The sequence below is a fragment of the Tachypleus tridentatus genome, chromosome 12 (assembly GCF_004210375.1).
Source record: "Tachypleus tridentatus isolate NWPU-2018 chromosome 12, ASM421037v1, whole genome shotgun sequence".
Classification (NCBI taxonomy): domain Eukaryota; kingdom Metazoa; phylum Arthropoda; class Merostomata; order Xiphosura; family Limulidae; genus Tachypleus; species Tachypleus tridentatus.
Genome location: NC_134836.1, coordinates 82,738,362 through 82,756,545, shown reverse-complemented (window position 1 = coordinate 82,756,545; position 18,184 = coordinate 82,738,362). Strand labels below are relative to the sequence as shown.

At 32.9% G+C, this 18,184-nt stretch overlaps 1 protein-coding gene across 3 annotated transcripts in view; it reads right to left on the bottom strand.

Moving 5' to 3' along the window:
• Positions 1–18,184, bottom strand: part of LOC143233824 (integrin beta-PS-like) — a 100,076-nt gene that overhangs the window by 42,796 nt on the left and 39,096 nt on the right. For all 3 annotated transcript variants that reach the window (XM_076470538.1, XM_076470541.1, XM_076470540.1), the window contains 2 exons: positions 10,497–10,580; positions 4,516–4,779 (listed from right to left, as the gene is read on the bottom strand). In XM_076470538.1, the coding sequence (XP_076326653.1) occupies positions 4,516–4,779; positions 10,497–10,580 (348 nt within the window). The remainder of the gene's footprint in view (positions 1–4,515; positions 4,780–10,496; positions 10,581–18,184) is intronic.

Sequence of the window (18,184 nt, the reverse complement as noted above, 5' to 3'; positions counted from 1 at the left end):
GTTATGATTACTAATAAATATAATGTTGAGCAAACAATATAGGTTTCAGTTAAGGAAAAAAGAACAACTTTGATTTTGACTTAATGAAATCAAAAACAGTTTAAATTAAGAGAAGATTTTTCATACATTATATTTAATAAGATTTTTGATGTAATAAATCATGATATTGGAAGTAAAAACTGCATGATCATAGAATTAAATGAATGATAATAAATTGCATTATGGAGTAATTGTAAAGCAGATTCATTACAATACAAAATGTAAGTAGTTAAATGATCACATAAAAATATCAGTTAGGATCCCACAGAGATTGATGTAGAATCATTATTCATATTGTACATAAATGAAACAATTATATATATTTGTGTGTGATTTTATTTATGTGTAACAATAAAACAATTTTATGCAGTGATTACACACACTTTACTGCATTAAAAATGTTATAAGATATTAATTAAATAACAATATTAATTGAATATTTTGAGTTATCCTACATAAATAATTGTCTTTTCATACAGTGAAAGCACTAAATGAGAGTAACGTGTAAACTCTAGAATGTCTTGCAAATTATATCATAATATATGGTCCTAGGTATGAAATACTTTTGGGAGATAAAATACAGAAAATTTAATATTCAGACAATTGTCTAACTTTCTTGTTAAATGTAAAATTACAAAATCACACTAAAATAAGCTATATGTGCTCTGCCCATCACTGCTACCAAAACCCAATTGTTTATAGTTCCAAGGCCTTTGCACTACCAGTGAATCACCAAAAGGTGCATGAATGGAAGAAAACTTTAAATGGGAAATTTATATACAACTCATTATATACATAAAAACAGCTGGTATGGATAGAGAAAGCATTATGTAGAAGAGCAAACAACATTTTGACCTTCTTTGGTCATCTTTGTGAATCTGACAATGACCAAAGAAGGTCGAAACATTGTTTGCTCCTCTACATAGTGCTTTCTCTACCAATACCAGCTGTTTTTACATGTATAAATTTCTCTACAAGCGGGTTTTCTCATCACCACGGATTATATACAACTCATATGTACGTAATAACGTACTTCTATATTCAGTAAATTCCTCCAGAGTTAGATTTGGTTTCCTTTCCTTCTAAAGAAAATTCAGCATATATAAGTCTCTTTATTAGTGTCTTAACAATGATGTTTATTAATTATGTGAGACATACAATGCACAAGTAGATTTAAAAAGAAATTTGCAAAGTTTAAATGTTATAATCTTCCCATGCTGAAAATGTATTTCTGATAGGTACTTACCACCAGTGCTTCTTTCTATGTGCAAACTTTTCTTTATGCATGCCACAAGCCTTTTGCTTCCCCTTGCTGGAATAATTATATTCTAACATGCCTCTCATGTAAATCATCATGCATCAACTCTCAACAAATAATAGTATGACACATTCACATAACACCTGCCACTCCTTCTACACTCCTCTACTGAACCCTCACTTCCAATACTTACCTCCATTCAAAATATTAGCTAGAATCCCAACATTGAGAAGGAAGATGGACTAGTGCAAAGGAATAATACAATTACCCCTGAAAGTGTCCCAAGTAAGAAAACAGATCTGAAAAATAGAAGGGAGAAAACCACCCCACTTCTGTGCCAAGTATAACTCTTAGCCCATGCATAGTTCAAAGGAGTTTACTGAAATTACAACAGCTCAATTCCAATGTGTATATAATGTGTATCAAGATGCCACATCACCCAGGAAGGCAACAGCTAAACTTCACTGGTCATGTAAAAGAAAATGGGAGGCCACAAATACAGGAAGGTGAATGATCAATTTTATGGTAGCGTAAATGGTACCTGATCAAAACTAAGTCCCTACTTGTAATGTTCCAACAACAAAGAAACCACATATGTAATGTTAGAGCCGAGGACAAAATTTGGACTAATGTGAAGGAGAGAAGTTGAAGGGCATATGCAGAAAACACCACAAGATTTATGTAAAAAGCTTCTGAAAGCAGATGTATAGAATAAAAATACATCATCAAAAATATAGTGAGAGTAAGATGAAGGTGAGAATATTTGACAAATCATATATCTGTCTATACACACTCACCCCCCCCCCCAAAAAAAAAAACAACAACAAAAGTCTGTTTAGTAGTCACAAGTTTAGAATTTACATTCAACATTTTATAAAAGTGCATTTAACAGTGTAAATGTCATTTCAGATTAAATGCTATAAAGGTATACCGAATCTTATTTTCCTATAACTTAAGCAACAACATGAATCCCAAAACTGTTAATTAAAACTGATTTTGCATTAAAATAGAATTCATATTTTTATTATTAAATTTTGACTTGACTTTCGAGCCATGTTGTATGTACATAAATAACAAAACATATGCTTCTCTTTACTTTATCATGGGCAAAATTGCATCTGTGAATAATTATAGAACATAGTTTTTTCCACACATTTTTCTTAGACACATCAAAGTTGGAAATTTTTTATCTAATTAAAAAGGGAAAATTTTGAAATAGTTTCTAGCAAAATAGCACTAATTTATATTTTATTACTTCATTAAAAAGTAATTTTTATCAGTTTTAACCAACCACTGTTTCTTAACCTTGATTATCTTGGTGTGATTTATATATCTCATTTTTGATAAGCCATAAGCTAGTGATCTAAACATTAATAAAAGCTATTTATCTGTTCTTTTCAGCTGTGTAAACCAATATGGCTTTCAATTTATCAAAGGCTTACACATAGATCAGAACAAACTGATAACAGCTTAGCTTTGTGATATGTTGCTGGTATAAAAGATGCTTGTGAACAAAGTTTGACATAATTGCAGTCATAATTTTGTTTCTCAGTCTGCATAAGACTTGCCTTATCATTTAATAATTAATTTAAAATATTATGTTGCAGTGTAACATGAAAAGATATAAATATAAGATGAGTTTAGAACTTGTTACATATATTAAATGAAACCTTATGATTTACAATTATATTTATAATTTTGGTGAGCAACAAGGTTATAAGTATTTATAAACACAATTGATGTTTTTGAAATCAAAAGAAAGATAAATATTTTTATAAAATTAAAATTTTATAAGAAAGTTTAATAAGAATTTTAAAAATTTGAAATTCAAGTTTGAGATAATTAAAAGAAAAATACTGTATTTGCAGAAGCTACATAATCTGTACAAAGTTCATATCAAGTTTCAATCTATTTCATCCAACAATGTCTTTTGCAATGCAAATAAACTACATAACAGTTTTGTAGAATTAAACACAGGCATTTTATAGTTAATCCAAAATGTTATTAGATGGTGAAATTCTGAGAAACAAAAAATTATGTACAATACAAATTTGCAGAATGCCCAATACACTTTTCAAAATCTCACTTTTATTCTTAGACCTTTTTATCACTTCTGAAACAGTTATTTTTCAATTTACTTATCTAACAATATTCATAAAATTACACATTCTGTATTAAACAAGATTTTACACCAAAATATTTAAATATACTGTAAAGAGTTAACAGTTTCTTCCACAGAAAATGTATTTCTTCAATGTATTCTCCTCCTGTCACACAAAGCTATCTCAATCTTTTTTCTGCCCTCTAAGCATTGCTGAAAAATTCTAATGCTCAGTGCACCAGTTTATACACCCCACAAATTTTGTGCCATTTTTCAACATGTATGTAACATGTGACCACCCTCCATTGCTATCTATATTAGCACAGCCAGCTTCATATGATTTTCCTACTCAATCTTCACTTTCAAGAACTGGCAGAATCTAAAATGAGTAACACTTGGGGAGGAAAGATGGGAAGTATCTACTGGAAATACATTTTCAGTGTAAGAAAATGTTAACTTCTAATAGCCTTACTCCTCACACATAGTTATAATGTCATATCAAAAAGGTGGAGGGGCTGGTGGGTGCCTAACAGTAAACCTAGCAGAAGGCAACTGCCTAGAGATAACTGGTGTGCTCAGGAATGAAACTAAATAACACATGTGGGGCATTGCACTGAGAACTAAGCTTTCTAAAAATGCTTAGAATGAAAAAAAAAAGATTGAGATAGTATTGTGTAAGAAAAGGTAGGACTGTATCAGAAACTAAAGTCTCTCAAATATTGCAATCTGACATTATAGTAGCCTGAATTTACTTACATTGTGGATTACTTAGCTTTGTGAAATAGAAATTATAGTTTTGGTAATTTTTGAAGTTAATTAGTTCTGTTGTTTAATAAACTCTCATTAAACAGTTACACATTGTATTTAACATTTATTTTCTAAGTTTTATAAATTATCAAGTTAAGTGAAAGAAGAGCATACAAACTAACCTGTAGCTAGGCCTAATGGTATTGTTAAAGTCTGAGTGTGTTCTTTAGTTTTATTGAAACTGTTATATTTACTAAAAATATTTCAATTCAATAATTGTTTCTTGTCCATCATCATAATACCCACAAACAGTCTGTTTTGTATATAATTTTTACATAATAAAATCTAGACAAAACACATCATTACTTACATTATACTGATCCCGAACAAGATCCACAACATTAGCAGAATCTTCATCAAGTTTTCCAACTCCAGAACCTTCAAATTTCTTACTAAGTTTTTTATAGATTTCATACTGCTCTTCTGTTACAGCAAAAATTATATTGACTTTGTGATCTTTTATTTTGCGATTGATCTGACTAAATGATGGGTAATCCTGAGTAGTGGTTTCTGTATAATATCCTTTACCATCCAGATGGCATTTTTCATCATTCGGTTTAATTATACCAGCCAACTGAAAATACAGTTATCCAGTATACACATATGAAATATTTTTAATAAATACTTAACACTATATTTCTATATATTTAATAGCAACTTAAACTTTATAATGTTAGCTGTATCTTTTAACCCATTAACTTTTTAACAGTTTAAAAAACAGAGCATGGTGTAACTTGACAGAAAATATTTTTCTAAGAATTTATTCTTAGTAATGAGAAAGCTTTTATTCAATACAACAAAGAGAGGGGTGGAATCAAATCTACTGATGGATAAATTTAATGCGACCTTTAAGACGTTCACTCACATGTTCCTAATTTCTATAAAAACTAGAAATTCTGAAACAATAGTGATAACATTATTGTTGTCATTGATTATCATTTTAGTTGGCTATAAATGTGTTTATTTTAGTGAATACAGAACACTTTGTATTTTATACCTGATCTTTACGTTTAATAATGATTGTTCATTGCACTAACAATACATGAATTATGAGCATTTCTGAAATAACCTTGTGCATAACTCTCTACATAAATATTATAGTAATACTATCTTTGTAATAGCTTCAAGTTGTATGAATTATGAATAAACAATAAAATCCTACCCTTAATAAATTATGGTTACCAACTCTTAATTTTGCCCAATACATTCATCTCCTGTAATTTAAATATGATTTAGTTGCGAGAAAATTAAGAGTTCAAATAGCAAATCACTCTTTAAAAAGTTTTGTCAAATATGAGCAATTAATATGATATGAAAATAAATATTATGTAAAAAACTAATGAAAAGTGCAACATATCTGACCAATGCAATAATGATACCACAGCTTTATAATGAAAATATTTTTTGCTTACAAAATATTTTAACTACAAAGCTGTACAGCAACTAATAAGCCACTACCTTATCATCCTTTGAATACATCATAGTAAGAGAGAAATAAAGGTTTATTAACTGATTTTTTTTGCTGTACTTTAACAAGAAGTGCTCTGTATTTATTCTACATTTCAGCAGATTTTATGAATCATGTTTTTCTCTCTATATCATTATTATAATAATTCTAAAGATTGTTACAGGGACCATTGAGTGAAGGACCTATTTTAACACAGGAAAAATATAATATAACAAATGTAGAATATTTGACATACAACAACACACATTTCTCTTCATACCTGAAATGTACATCAACACTAAAACTGCTTTGTACTAATACCATTGCACTTCATTTTACTTATTATCATATTATTTCCTCTTAGTAAATAAGTGGTAAAACATTTGGTTATTAGCAAATTCTGCTTCTTTTGTAATGCTTGATGACTAAAGAAAAGAGTGCACAAAAGTACAGAAATTCACTAAAATAGGAGCATACAGAACTAGCATTATTATAACTGTTCATCCAATTACAAAAATACATTGTTAATCCTTTACACATGTAAACACCAAAAGGTTTGATTAGTTTATTTTCACACAAGTTACTCTACTTGAAGAAAATGTACATTCTTAGAAAGATAATACAAGAAAGTCAAATAAAAATACCAAGAGTCTGAACAACATATGAACTTATAATAGCAGTAACAATACTTTAAAAGTAACCATAAAGTCAACAACTTTTCAATTAGCAAAATATTTACCTGAAACTTTGAAAATAATAAAAATGCACATTACTTTTTACTGTTAAATTTACAAGTGATCTAATAGAACACTGTCATCTTTAGAAACACTAGTGATCATACACTAATCATGAAATATATGTGCAGGTTACAGACTATACACCACATCTCATTTATTTCTTTAGTTGGTTAGGTTTTATAGAGTTAATTGAAATTAGAAGTAATGCAAAGCTACAAAATATTTATTGACTACTTTTAATGCAAAGGTTAAGCTGTACTATTTTAACAACTTCCTACAAGCAAAAATACAGACAATATTTTTAGTAAGTATATTTCACCTAACTTGTGTAGTTGTTTAGACCTTTCCAATATGTTAATAAAATGACTACATAAAGACTATATACTTTATTTTCTCTAAACATTACTGATTCAAAATTAAAGAGATACGCAATACTTTAAACTAAATTAAGTGGAAACAAATGCAAGTCCCTATAATATGCACTTGCAATATCAATATGAAAAATTTGCATTCAGCAAGTGAGAAATTCAAACCTTGTACTATATTCATGTTAATGTATGTTTAATGTCTCATGTAAACTAATGTCTTTCACTAAAACATTGAAAATTTTCACTGATAGAATAGTTAAAAGTTATTAAGGATGGGAAAACCCTGAATGGGTTATAGAGTTTACATAAGAGATTACACAGTGCAACTACACTTTTTTTTCTTTCTCAAAATGAATGGTAACACTTGTACTAAAGCTAACAACAACATATTAAAATCACTTAAATGACCATTAGAAGCCAAATAACTGCAAAAGTACATGAGAGTAAGCATTCAGTACAGTTTGCAATTATTTTATAAGTAGTAATTTACAATTAAACTTTTGTATTCTTGCAGTAGTGTGTAATTTTAAACACTTTCAAATTTATATGACAAATTATCAAATACACATTTTCATGAGCAGGCATTGAGATAAGTGTACCGATGAAATTACACTACATCCTGGACAATCAACAGCAACATACAACTTTGCTTTATCAAATGGCAGTGGAGGAAGAAATGGAGGATATGGTAATTGCATGCAAGAGGGTGTGCTTCCAAAGCCATTTGACACCCCTGACCAACTGAAGGAATATAACAATAAGTTAGAGAATGATTCCTTCAGAAAAAAGGTACATTACTCAGTCAATGGTTTAAATATACAATAAAGTGTATGTGTATATATGATATACATAGTTGCATCTTTTTAAAGTAAATATTTTCTATATCAGTTTTCCTCATTCAGTTTTACAGGCTAATTTCATGGACTTCCAGTGTAGCCAAACTTGTTGGGAAGCAGTAATCCAATGAATCCATAAAATATACATAATACTGAATATTTTGTAGAAATCTACTTCCAAAGATGTTAGCCAAACATTGGAAAATAAGACTATGTAACAAAATATTTACATTTTCTTGTTCCTGGGCAGAAAGTGTTGTTTCCCAATTGCATATGCCCAAAGTAAATGGAAAAGGCCTATTTTCTCTTCAAACTTTGTTTTTGTTACATGGGTAATGAAATTTTCAAATTTAATCATTTTCCAGAACATTCCAGGTAGATTAAGTGCTGAGCAGCTGATAGAGAATTTTCTCAAACTTATAAGAACTTTCTAGAATGTTATAGAATTTACGAGAATTTTCTAGAATGTTCCATAGTAATATATATACAGGGGCTTACCACTCACCACTTCAGTTTAGTTATAACTGCCTAAGTGAACACATAGACCTATCTAATTTTATCAGAAATGGCATCAAGAAGCTGCAAGTATTCTCCAGATGCATTCTGTTATGTATGTGGCCAATTTATCAAGACAAGAGCAAAAATGTACTCTCTGACAGCATCTGCTAAAATGTGTGAAGCCTACAAAGCATATTTTGACATGCCTGTTGGTGATCAAGACAAACCCTGGGCACCTCATTTTACCTGTGAGCACTGCAAAAAAACTCTAGAAGGTAAGACAGATAATTTTTGCTTGCTTGAACAGTAAGATTTTATATTATACAAATTTTAGACCTTTTAAAATTTAAATATCTTTTGATGCACCTCAAAGAAAGATACAACAGCGTCAAGACCTTGCTAGAAGCCTTGAAGTATGATAAGTATGACTGGGAGGTTATCGGAGACTTCAAAATGGTGGCATTCCTGATGGGTCTCCAAGGAGCCTTTACCAAATTTCCCCGTTACCTTTGCCTCTGGAACAGCTTGGACACAACAACAGGAAGCACTGGCCATAACGAACTGAGTTCTCTGTGGGGTTGCACAATGTCAAGTATGAGCCACTAGTGGACCTCCAAAAGAGTTGTTCCCACCATTGCACATAAAATTGGGTCTTATGAAACAATTTGTCACAGCTTTTGATAAGGGGTCTGCAGCCTTCAAGTACCTTCAAGACTTATTCTCTGGGCTGTCTGAGGCAAAGGTCAAAGTCAAATAAAGATCCTGGAGTGTACAGAATTCCCCAAGAAGCTCAGTAGGAAGGGAAAAAATGCTTGGGAAAGCTTTGTTGCAGTGGTTCAGGTCTTCTTTGGCAATCCCAAGACCAAAAATTATGTGGAACTGGTTGAGGCTCTGGTGAAGAACTACAGCAAAATGGGATGCAGGATGTCCCTGAAAGTCCATATCCTTGATGCTCATCTTGATAAATTCAAGGAGAACGTGGGAGCATACTCAGAGGAGCAAGGTGAGCATTTCTACCAAGATATACTGGACTTTGAACGCTGCTACCAAGGAGTGTATAACGAAAATGTGATGGAAGACTATATTTGGGGGCTGATACGTGAAAGTGATTTACATTACAGTCGCAAATCTTGAAAAAATACTCATTTCTAAACACTTTTGTTCATTTTCGTATAAATATATGTAAATCTTGGTTCCTATGTTGTTTAATTCAGGTCTTAAGTAAATAAAAATGTGCAAATTTGCCTATTTTTACAAAGAAAATAGGTTAATTTCTAAATGTCATTACCCAGGTCAAAAAAGCAAAGTTTGAAGGGAATAATGGCTATTTTCTGTACTTTTACAATATAAGCAATTAAGAAATAACACATACTATCCAAAAACAAAATTTGTGTTACATAGTGTAATTAAGTGGATAAAGAAGAGTTGACTGATAACTAGAAAAACCTCTAAGTTGAAAAGTGTAATCAATAATAATTGCAATTAAATTTTGTAAAGTTCTTCATTAGAGAATAAATGTTAAATAAACTTATGAAAAAAAAAATCTATTATTATAATCAGATAAATTAATGAATAGGATTAAACTGATCATAACCAGTAAGCAGCTCTCAATCAATATATAAAAATTAATGTTTCTAATCAACCATAATACCGTTTTCCTCCAGTAACTACTTCTGTTAGATTGTATGAACTGATGAGAAAATTAGCACACGATTACTGGAACTAATACAGAAACAAAAAATTACTTTTAATGTAAAAGCAAATATTAAATACATTTACATGATTTGAAACACACAATAAACATAAACAAAAATTCTAAAAAGTGTTTTTACCATAAAAAAGAAAATGCTATACAAGAATATATCCAAAAATTTCAATTCATAACCAAAAATATGTAAATAAAACACCAAACTGTTATATTTTTTAAGCAAAAAGTGCATACACAAAAGGTATGTACCAAATGTTAGGCAATTAGCTTGATTGTAGAAAAAGTGGCAGTCCTGATAGGGTTAAGAAAGAAAAAAGGATAATATTATGGTCGTAGGTAAGTAGCATTCTGTATACATTTTGAAGTTCAGAATCTTATGTTACTATCCATACCAAGATATATATATATATATATTTGATATGGATATATCTATAACTGTACATGCAAATTATACTCTAAAATATACTTTATCTGTAGGTGTGCTAGAATAATCACTCAAACTAGTTCTATTCTATATTTTTTTTATAATGAAAATACAAGACATAACTTTAAGAAAAGATTCATACATTGTAAAGTAAAAAGTATATATGCATAAATGAGTATGTAAATTTATATGTAGGCATCACTATGTACAGAGATTTCTAAACAGTATATTTGCTATGTTAGCTTAAAATATTTTTAAAAAACTGTAAATAACCTTTCCATCTCCAGCATAATGAAATCCACTATCAGTTGAAAAAACTAGCAACTTTCGAGACTTGTTTCTCCACCCAATTTGCTCCTGTAAGAGAAAAAAATTATAAGTTAATATCAATTTAAGATTGAATATCTAATGTGTTTATGTGTGTTTGTATACATTCAAAAACAAATTGGTACATCTTGAATAGTTTTAGCTTACTCATTTTATCTTAACCCTTAAAAGTGGCCATCACCAACTGTTGTTTAAGGTTTAAACACCACTCAAAACTATATAAACACACATTCTTTTTAGTTTTTAAGCATGATCAAACTGAAATAAAGAATATTACCAATGGGAAGTTTCAGACATATAAAGCTTCCTTGTCCCCACTATTTCAATATATTTCCAAACAAAAAAAAATGGTGCAAGTTGTTTTTCGCCTACTAAAAAGGCCAAAATCTAAATAACATTATATAAAGAATAAATGATGCCTTAAAAGGAGCCCCATCTAACAATATTACTTCAGCCTAAATATCAAAGCAGCAAAAACTATCTTGTATGGGGCTTTCAGTTCCAGCATTCACTCCTCTCCAACATTTCATTCACGAGATTTGAAAAAAAATTGAGTGGATGGCTAACTTGTCAATAGAAATGGCAGAAGTTATAATTTTCCTATACTGAAAATGTGTTTCCAATACAGTACGAGCCTGCTGCTAGTACAGCGGTATGACTTTGGATTTACAATGCTAAAATCAGGGTTTGATTCCCCTCGATGGGCTCAGCAGATAGCCCGATGTGGCTTTGCTATAAGAAAACCCAATACAGTATGATACCTCTGCACATATAAATAGCTAGAATCCCACACTGAATATGTGGAGAGAAAGGAAGTAGTATCTTTTCAAAATATCTGAAGGACATTCCCCAAAAGGAGAACTTCAGAGTTGATCATAGTGGGAGACCTCACCACTTCTGAACTAAGTATACTCTTCACCCACTGTGAAAAAATGTCACACATCTGGAGAGAAAATGGAGAAGAACATACAATTGGGAGAGAACTATGGCAGAATAGTGATCCTAACCATACATTATCTATTAAACTCAATCCCACAAAACATAAAAGAGGTCAATATTTAAGAATGTGCCCCTATATGTACTGTGGCTGTGATGCAACAGGCCATATACCTCAAGTCAACTACATTTAAAGCCCATACCACTGAGAACTGGCATCTGTACAGGGGATAGGATGAGAATCATACCCTCAAGTACAGTAACATTGTTGGAATAATAAGCATCAATGGATAATAAAAGGGGAAGAACCATAGTACCTTGCAAGCACATTCCCCATAACCCACAACACAGATGAAGTAACAAGAGTATAAATGAGTGAGGGAATAGAGACATCTCTTAGGAGTTATATTCATTGGTTGAATCTAAACCCAAAATCCAGCCTTTGGAAACCAACATCCATGTGGAGGTAGGATGAGAGGTTCCAACTGATAGGGTCAACTGCAATTTTTAACAGTTCACTTCCATGTTGCATAGTGGAGAATATCTCATCAACTACACCAGGAAAACATTACTGTTCTAATCTCAACTGAATGGTTTTATTATAATTTATGTATATTATTTGTATTTTGTTAAGACATTCAGAAGGATACCTCCATGGTCCACCACCCTAGTGGCTTGAAACTGGAAAATGGTAAGGATTCTAAAACTCCACTAGAAAATGGAGAAAAAAAAGTGTAGTGGAGAGTCCTGAAAAATGGCACCTGCAAAAGTAGAATGGGTAATCAAAATACTTCATTTTCAAAATCAGAGCATACCAATTTATTCAATACAAGGCATGAAAGAGATAGTCAGCTATCCCTCTGCTTTACCAAAGTAGTCTACAGTACAGTACAGTTAGGACAAATGTATAAAGGAAACCTATCACGAGGATAAACATGCAAGCTATCTTGTGGAACACTCCGTCTCTGCACTGTGTACTGCATGGCCATGGAATCATAATATGCATGTTGGTATGATCATACAGCATACATTTACCTGGTCAGGCACCACTCCCTACACAGTGGGATCCAGATGGAAAAGGAAAACCATTCCCAGAAATGGAAGAGTCATATACACTAAAAGGTAACTTACCAAGTCGCAATCACATGAAAGAGTGAAGGATGGGAACAGGTGGATGATGGTATCCCAAAAAGGAAGAAAGAGCTACCTAAAGTAGAGAATGGGAAATGAGCATATGAGATGTAGACCCAGTGCTCGACATACAAAGTACTTCCAATGGACAGTAGGGAAGACATACAGGGAAAAAGGTGCATGATTGGAATGAAAACACCAAGAAATGATGATTGGAAGAACAAGGCAAAGAACAAAAGGCCAATCAAATTATAATCAAAATCCATGGATGAGGGATAAAGGGAGAATAATAACAGATAAAAAAAGTGAAATAAGAGGAAACATGGGAAATGAATTCAACAGAAAAAAGCATCGAAAACAATGAAGCAACCCACGACATGTGCTGAACAGAGAAGGTCACTGTGTTCCAATTGAGAAGAAATGTGGAAGACGGTAACAGACAAAAAAAATTGAAAACAATATATAGCATGAGTCACTAAAATGTAGGTTAATAAAACCAATAATTAATCAACAATTAATGGTATGTATAAATTATAAATTAAATTAAATCAATAATGAGAAGTATAAATTATAAAGAAAAACAAATGAAATACTCAATATAGTAGAAATGTTAAGAAATTGTGTAGTGAAATAAATATGTGTATGTGATGCTATTTGTTGAAGAAAAGATATTTAACCTAATGACTAATTAATAGAACCAAAAATAATAGATATTTAGTAAGCCTAATTAAATAAGGTATTTAACCTAATTATCAATTAGCCCAGAAGCAGAATTACAGATAAACTGAAACAAACAACTGTGAAATCTAATCAAACAGTACAGAACAAAGGACATCACTAAGCAATAAAATAAAAAGGTTAACTGAACAATAAGTAAGTACAATACTGGGTAAAGTTTGTGTAGACCCCAGTTTAAGAGTTTCACATAAATAAATAGGAAGAAGGATAAAAGATAAATAATGAAAACAAAATAAATGACAATAACATACCTATGAGAATTGATGTAAGGAATAATAAAAAATATAATTAAACTAAGATAAACCACAGGTAATCCTAAAATTACAAAAATTATGGTTAGCCTCAACGAATGCTGTAGGAGAAAAGATACAACTAAAACTAAATGCCAACCTGAACTTGACAATGAGTATTAGTTGGTTGTTTGGTGTGGTGGTTTATTGTATAAAGCAACTAGGTTATCTGTGTCAAACAACTGGTAAAAAGTTAAAATTAAAGTAAAATAGTAAAATTCATAAAAGGAAATTGAGGTAAAACAAAACAATTTTTAATTTCTGAATCAAAAAAACATAAATAGCATTGAATACAATTTCCACATCTAGTCTACCATGGCAAGATAAAAACTACAGTAATACAAATTGAAAAGGACTTTCTGTAGCATAATTGTAATTATCATAACTCACCAGGAAGACTAACAGGTACATTCAAAAACCACAGTCAGTCACCTGAAGTTGGCCTTTCCAGTCCTGATTGAGTTATTTGACATTATGACCATTTTCAGAAAGTAAAGTAACACAAGTTTTAAAAGACTTGTAGCAAAATTTCAATTATTATAACTTGCCAGGATGAATAACAGGTGGTTCAAACAGTAGCGTTAGTCACATGAAGTTGGCCTTTCCAGTCCTGTTTTAGAGTTATTTGACGTTACGTCCATTTTCCAATTTCAAATCGAACTACATGTACTATGATTCTTAAAAGGGAATCACATTAAAAAAAGTCTAATGTATAAATCAGAAAACTTAAATACCATTAAAAAGATTAACAGCTTTTAAAAAAAAATAAAAACATTTCTAAGGTGGACAGTGTCACCATAATCAATAACACCATCTACTGTTATGAACAAACCTTGGGACAGACCATGTTTAAAATGGTGCCATCATTGAGAGTCATAACGACAACAAGACAGTAAAATGTGACTTGTTGTGACCTGAGTGTTATATTTATAACACACTGCTGCATCACTCCCAGATAAAATAAAACTGTAACCAATGCATAGTCTAGTTAGAACACTTCCTCTTTCTGATCCTCACAGAAGTAAGACAGCCAAAGTCCAATAGAGGGTTTTATTTGGAAAAGCTTGTTTTCACGTTGCTCATTCCAAGTTGACTGCCAACTGGCACAGAGCAAAGATTGAATACAGGAATATACTCTACGTATGGAGCAGGCATAGTAGTTATAGTGCCAGAGCAGATAGATTTAGCTGCAGTGTCGGTGAGCTCATTCCCGCGAATACCAATGTGAACAAATATCCAGGAAAACTGGATAAAAGCAGATGTTAAAGAGAAATTGGCCATTCGGTTTTGAATATCAGTGAGAAGAGGGTGTGAACTAATGGGAAGCTGCTTGATATGTGGTATAAAGATCAGCTTACAGTCAAAGATAAGCCCCAAGAACATTGTCTCAGGAATCACAGGCAGCACAACTTCACTGATATGGAGTTGAAGATCAGGGTGAATATCCTGTTGGTGGCAAAAGTGCATGAAAACAGCTTTAGAGAGAGAGATGTTAAAGCCATTTATGGTGGTCTACTTCAGTAAAAGAACGAGGGCAGTCTGTAGCTGCTGCCCAATATACCTCATGTTTGACAACTCACATGAGATGTGAAAGCCGTCAACATAGAGCCCGTTTGCAACAATAAGAGGGAGTTGTTCAGTGATTGCATTAATCTTTATACTGAATGCCAACCCGAATGTCAAAGAATATTGATACAGGATATTGTCATTTAAGAAAGGTTTCTCTGATTGATGTTTCAAGTTGAATCAGGTGGTCCATGTCATCGAAACCCACACTGGGTGGGCAAGAGGAGCTTGGATAATTCAACAAACCAAACAAAACGAGCATTAATCATCCTCTCTAAGGTCTTACAGAGACAGCTCGTCAAAGCAATTGGATGGTAGTTTGAAGGAATTTTGGGATCCTTCCCAGGCTTACAGAAAGGTAGGACAATAGCCTGGCCCCAGGCATCAGTGAAAATATTCTTCTGCAAGATCAAGTTAAAAACATCCAGAAGAATAGCAAAAAAAGCTACTTCCTGGCCATCATAGAACAAGAACAAGAGGGGGACAGAATTATATTGCCCACTGACCTCTCGAATCTTGTCCCATATGACTTTGGAACTGGTGGTAGAAGATATGCCAGTTGCAAACTTAATCCAAGATTCCTTCTGGCTTTGACGTCTTACCCACCGAGCAAGTGCACAGGCCTGTTAGAAAGTGATGCAGTGTGAGAGTGTGGAATACCTATGAAAAGTATCCCAGGCCCGTTTTTGAGCCTTCTGTGCCATGTGGCAGGCAGGATTCCACCATGAACGAGGATAATGTAAAAAAACGTGTTGAGGTTTTAGGAATACACTGAGCAGCTGACTGTAGAATACAGTCAGTTACTGCTGTCACACAATTGTCTATTGATGGCTAACATGAAAGATAGCAGTGAGAGAGGGCCAGTTTGCTTGATCCAGCTTCCACCGTGGCACACAGGTTGGGTGGCATCGACCATGGCCAATCTCTCTCAAAATATAGGAAAATGATCACTGCCTTGTGGATTATTGTCAACCCTCCATGAAAAGAAAAGAGTGAATGGGAGGAAACTGATAGATCAATAGTAGTAAAGGACTGACTAGATGCATGAAAATAAGTACAAGAACTGCTATTGGAAAGAGAAAGATTGTTATCAGAGAACATACACTATACAGAGCAATATCAACACTTTCCCAGAGAGGATGATGTCCATTACAGTCCCCTAGGATTAAAAAGTGAGACAGCAACTGTTCAATGAGAGAATCGAAGTCTGATTGATCATAGGACTCTCCAGGTGACAGGCAGAGAAAATAAACAGTGATGGTATGACCCAAGGAAACACGAATGGCTACAACCTCCAAGGGTGTGTCGAGTGGCAAAGACAGGGTGTGCACATGCTGATCAACCAACAGTGCTGACCCTTCATGTGACTGTATCAGCAGGTTTCAGAAATGTTTCCTGTAAGGAGAGACATACAGGATGGTCAGAAGCAATCAGTGATTTGACGTCATTCACATCAGAATGTAAACCTTCACAGTTCCATTGTATCAAGGTGATCACTTTTATTAATATGTAGGCAAATTGGCTAGAGTCCTTCTGTTTATGACCATGTGACTGAGGACATGAAAGAATGATCGTTTTGCATCTTAGGATGGGAAAAGATGTACCTGAGGAAATGCCCATACCCAGTACCAAAGGAAGTGGATCTTGGGGTTTGCTGGAATGTATGTTAGGGACCAAGATGGGTGTTGAAGTTGATTTATCAACTTTTTATCCATGGAGGTCAAAAGACTTTTCATTTGGTTTGAGAATAATTCTTTTGGAGGCACAGAGAGATCCATCTGCACTCCCACTGCAGTAATGGAATGAAGTGTAGTGCAGCAGCATACATCCGAGATGATGTGGTGGACAGCAACTTTCAAGCCTCAGGGCAAGTAATGTTTGAATTATCTTCAAATGCTCCACCTCTTTTTCTTCTAACCATTTACATCAAGAATGAAAGTAGGATAGGTAAAAGCCATTTTAATTGATGCAATGAGGGTCCATTTCACACTGATAAGCATCATGGTCCTAGCCACAGTAATGGGTATACTGCAAGGATCATGACGTGATGTCTTCAAGTGACTGAACTACTGACACTGGAAACATCTGAGAGGGTTTGGAATGTATGGCCGTACCCTGCAACTAAGATAACCTGCCTTGATGGTGGCAGGTAGACATGGTGATGTAAATGTCAGAATGAGGACACTGGTTGGCATCATAATTCCATCTTCCCAAGTAGAGATATGCCTCACTGCAGAAACTCCTTGGGTGGAGAAACCAGTGAGAATCTGTGACTCGGGGATGTTCTTCAAATCCCTCTCAACAATAATTCCTCGTGAGGAATTCAAAGTAACATGATGCATAACCTCTAAGTGTTTTATTTTAATTTTTTCCCTATCTTTGTATCATTTTTTCTCAGTAAGTTTATTTTTTTAGTATATGATAGCAATATTTGTTATTTATTGAGTTATTCCAAAATGTAATTATTTTATATTTCTATCCAGTTACGGAACTTATCACTTCATTAGAAAAACGTTTTTATCTGTTTCTTCCAAAACAGTTGTGTTTGGTTATTCATTTTCCATTATGAATTCTATGTTTTCTCTTCAGAGATTAATATCCTATTTGCACATTTACACAGGCATCAGGTATCAGTACTTCATGGTAAGTTTTTGGCTTTATTTTGTTGGGAAATCATTGTCCATTGAACAGACTTTTGTCAGACCTCACCTCAAGTTTGGGAGTCCATAAATTTGCAATCCAGTCTGCTAACTAAATGTTATAACAGAAGTACTGTTAAATGTGTGTTGTGCTCTTATTGGTGGAGGGTTATCATACGAGATGCACTGTAATTAGCCAGTCTCTAATGCCTGATAAACCAAATACTGAACTGAGATTGTACACATGAGAGAGATGAAGCAACATATCAGAAGCATCCAGCTCCACCTTAAATTCAACATGCCAGTTACTCCACGAAATGAAAATACAAAAGTA